Source organism: Electrophorus electricus, unplaced genomic scaffold (genome assembly GCF_041902795.1).
Source record: "Electrophorus electricus isolate QZ-2024a unplaced genomic scaffold, ASM4190279v1 Scaffold380, whole genome shotgun sequence".
Taxonomy (NCBI): domain Eukaryota; kingdom Metazoa; phylum Chordata; class Actinopteri; order Gymnotiformes; family Gymnotidae; genus Electrophorus; species Electrophorus electricus.
Window position 1 is genome coordinate 20,001 of NW_027658672.1, and position 3,978 is coordinate 23,978.

Here is a 3,978-nt window from a genome sequence, read left to right on the forward strand (position 1 = left end):
TGGCAGTGGTAGCTCAGTGGTGCCAAGTTGCCACTGTTGGGCCCCTGAGCAAGGCCCTTAACGCTCAATTGCACAAGTTCTACTCAGTCATAATTGTAAGTCACTTTAAATAAAAGTGTCAGATAAATGTAAATGGGTGGGATGCCACATACACAGTCTCAACATATGCTTAAATAACATTCCAAGCACTGACAATAACAGAGACTTGTGTGAAAATAACAGCAGAATTTATTTTTTTGCTCTGGTCAAAAGTTTCTGCCTTTAAATATTGCATTTTTGTTCCCAGCCATGAGAAGAGTGGAAGGTAGATTTATGCTACATGTTTATGTCTAGCTTTATATTACTCTAGCTACAGGCAGTTTAACCCTCACCGCACTAGTTATATCATTTCCCCTGGTCATGTGGGATGTATGCTAATATTTACAGCATGCATAAATCAATGACATCTGCCAAAAGTTCTTTGAGTAAATAAAATATTGCAGCCTTACAGCTCAGATTTTAATGCGCTTTCATGTCATTTTTGAGATTGGACGGAATATGCCTGTTGTGTTTTCTGATTTAATATATGTTTCTTTATTTGTCCCTTTTTTCGTCAGGCATTTGAGGACATTTATATTGAACAGCGGAAAGTCTTGAAAGCGGTTCTAGAATATGCTGACAAAGTGTTCAGCTACATATTTGTGCTGGAGATGTTTTTGAAGTGGATTGCATATGGCTTTAAGAGGTACTTCACAAACTACTGGTGCTGGCTGGATTTCCTGATTGTGGATGTGAGTACAATGTTCTCTGCCACTTTGAATCAGTCCTTAGTATCACACTGTTGAAATCAGTAGGCTATAAATCAGTGATACATAATCTCTGTTTATGGCACTGATACTGACTTCTCCTATGATGACTAACTCTAGAACTTATTGTTTATTGCACAAATTTTTGTCTGAGATAGAGCTTATGCATTTTGCACTTCTAGGTATCAGAATTGATCAACAATATTCTAGTTCATTGACTCTAACGTACTGTATTGACTAGGGTGTATTCTATGAGGAAATGACAAAGCAATTTTGTAAGTCGCTCTGGATAAGAGCATCTGCTAAATGGCATAAATATAAATGTAAATCTAAATATCATGTTTTGAGATCAGTTGGTAACAATACTTTATTTTACATTGGAACAAAAAGCCTTTGTATTAGGTTGCTTGTCATAATGTGATTAATTAGGTGTTAGTGAAGATAGCACGGTGAGATTTGTAATTGGAGAAAGTCTTGTCACTAAAGTTCTCCCAAGGTAACTTCACTGTGGGAATCAGTTCTGCATTAAGGATGTACTCTTCCCAATAATTTATTTTGATCTGCAATATAAAAACTACAATATTTGATCAGGTTCAGTGAGTTTATTCTATGAAATTAATTTAACACTGGAGACATTTGGTGGATGCTGGGTAAGTGTTAAGTGGTTCAGTTCTAGTGTAGCAATGCTAGTGACAGAACTGGATACAATGGATAATGTGGTTAATATTCAATTAAGTGTAGCGTTTCCACAACCCATAATTTTTACAGACCATAAACAATATTGTGAGGGTAATTGCTGCAGATTTGAAGTGGGGTTGGGTTTAAATTCTCTTTTTCACACACAGACACACACACACACACACACACACACACAAACACAAGCATATGAAGTAATTTGCACTGACTTTGTGGCAAGTGAAAACTATCAGAACCTCTTTTTACGTACATAAACCCTCACTGTGTCTCTCTTGGTCTCATCTTCCCCATATAATAGCATATATAGATCCCCATAGATCTCTACATATACCTTTAACCATAGAGTAAGTTCAAAGGTCAAAGGTTAGAGGTGAGCAAACCCTTAAAATGAGCTGCGACATTTGCATCATGGCAGCTTTTCTGCTGCACTCATTCCACTTTGAGATATAAATTTTATATAAAATGAAAATGCCCCTATCAATGCCAAGGTTAATCGCCACTAGATTTAGATTTGTTTCTTTACTAGCAAGTTTTTTATTTTACTATTACTTGCAACACTTCAGTCTTTAAATTAAATCAATTTAAATACTACATTTCAGCATGTGATGTTTGGGTTGCTAGTCTATGGATGGTCTCATGAAGTTGATCTTAGCTTAGCATGCTCATAAAAAAGCAAAATGCTATCAAATGCATAGAGTAAATGGGCAATTTAGTTTCACAGAGAATAAAGAGTAATCATTAGCTTCTTTAGATGTGTGCTTTATATTACAGTATTATAGTTTCTTTGTTTAATTTGTTCTTATATTTTAGAGCCACACATAGTGACACATTATATTTTTCTTATTAAGATATATAAAAAAATGAATGAAAGTGTTCAAGTTTGGTTTATTTGTCACATACATAGTCATACACAGTATAACTCGCAGTGAAATGCTATGTTCCACATAGCAAAGGTGATTCTCTGGCTATGATTTTTAAAATATTTTTTCCTACTCTAATAGATTAATTGTTGGCTAAAATTTGTGTGCTAGAACATGAAAAAATATCCAGGGAATTCAGTCCTCAGGGGTACCAGGGCTCAAAAGAGCACGCAAACTCTCTCAAGACAAAGTACTGTGACTTCCAAAAAATGTACAGTGAAAATTAGAAGTAACTCATGAAACCTATGAGTAAAAAGTAATCCATTTAAAACTGCTCATTGGAAGTACTCATTTATACATTGTTTTTCATTTATGATTCATTGTATTTATGATATTCTATTTACCATTGAAGTTAGTTGGACTTGGCATCTGTAAAATTTGTACTATTGAGCCTGACTTAATTGAAATTATATCATGGCCTGAATCAAATTTTTATTTGGGGTTGATTTGATTTTCTACATTTAGCTAGTGTTTTTTTTTTTTAATCCAAAGCACTTACAAATAAGACTGAATACAACTTGAGCGTTAAGGGCCTTGTTCAGGGGCCCAACAGTGGCAAGTTGGGGCTTGAATTGGCAACCTTCTGATTACTAGTGAAGTACTTTAACCACTGAGCTACCATGGCTAGGTAGGCTACAAGCAGTTTCCCAGTCTCAAGATATGAAATTAAAAGTATAAAAAGAAATCATTGCTAATAAAAGAAGGGACAAACTAGTACATTTATTATGAAGGAAACAGAGCTCAGGTGAAGTAATATTATTTTACTCAAACATATTAAAAATAATAGTCAATGAACTAATGATGTAGCATAAGTTCAGAAATGGTTCTCAGCATAAGTAAATATTGGATAAACGTAATTACAGCAATAACTACACCAACACCTATTAACTCACTTTTGGCATTAGTTGAAGGTCTTTGTAAATTTTAGCACTGCTTTAATGCCCTGAGAACATTCCAGGGACTACCACAGAACCAGTCTCAGATTAGCATGAAAATTAAACTTCTTCCAAAAGCAATACCAAACAAATGCTTAATGACATGTTCTTTAAGATAAGGACCAGTGAATATATGGATTATTAACCATAATGTCAAATCTTAAACAACTTACCTTAAACAGAGATGCTTCCTTCTCTGTCTTTATTTTGCAGGTATCACTGATTAGCTTGATTGCTAACTCTCTGGGCTACTCAGACTTTGGTGCTATTAAATCTCTGAGAACTCTGAGGGCCCTCAGACCCCTGAGAGCCTTGTCCAGATTTGAAGGAATGCGGGTAAGAATGCTGCTCTATCCTTGCTGTGATTCACTTGACAGAAAAACTGAACAGTCTGCATATGCCACCAAGAAAGCAGCTTTGGTATCCATTGAATTGCTTGATTATTGTGACTAACATTCCATGTGTTTCTCATAGTTATCTTACATTAGAACCAATATAGAACAATAATACAGAAAGGGGGCATAATATGTGTGACAGACGAGGGTTAAGCAGGATGCGGGGACGAGGCACGTCGAACAGAAACATAAGTTTTATTCACACATGAAACATACATGGTTTAACACAGACTACTTAGATCAAACA

General features: G+C 35.2%; 1 protein-coding gene across 1 annotated transcript in view; it reads left to right on the top strand.

Moving 5' to 3' along the window:
- Positions 1-3,672, top strand: part of LOC145655881 (sodium channel protein type 3 subunit alpha-like) — a gene marked incomplete at its 3' end in the record, with an annotated part of 22,839 nt that extends 19,167 nt beyond the window's left edge. The window contains 3 exon segments of the mRNA XM_081709342.1: positions 597-770; positions 1,799-1,825; positions 3,550-3,672. Of these exon segments, the coding sequence (XP_081565468.1) occupies positions 597-770; positions 1,799-1,825; positions 3,550-3,672 (324 nt within the window).
- Between the last annotated feature and the right edge of the window lie 306 nt (positions 3,673-3,978).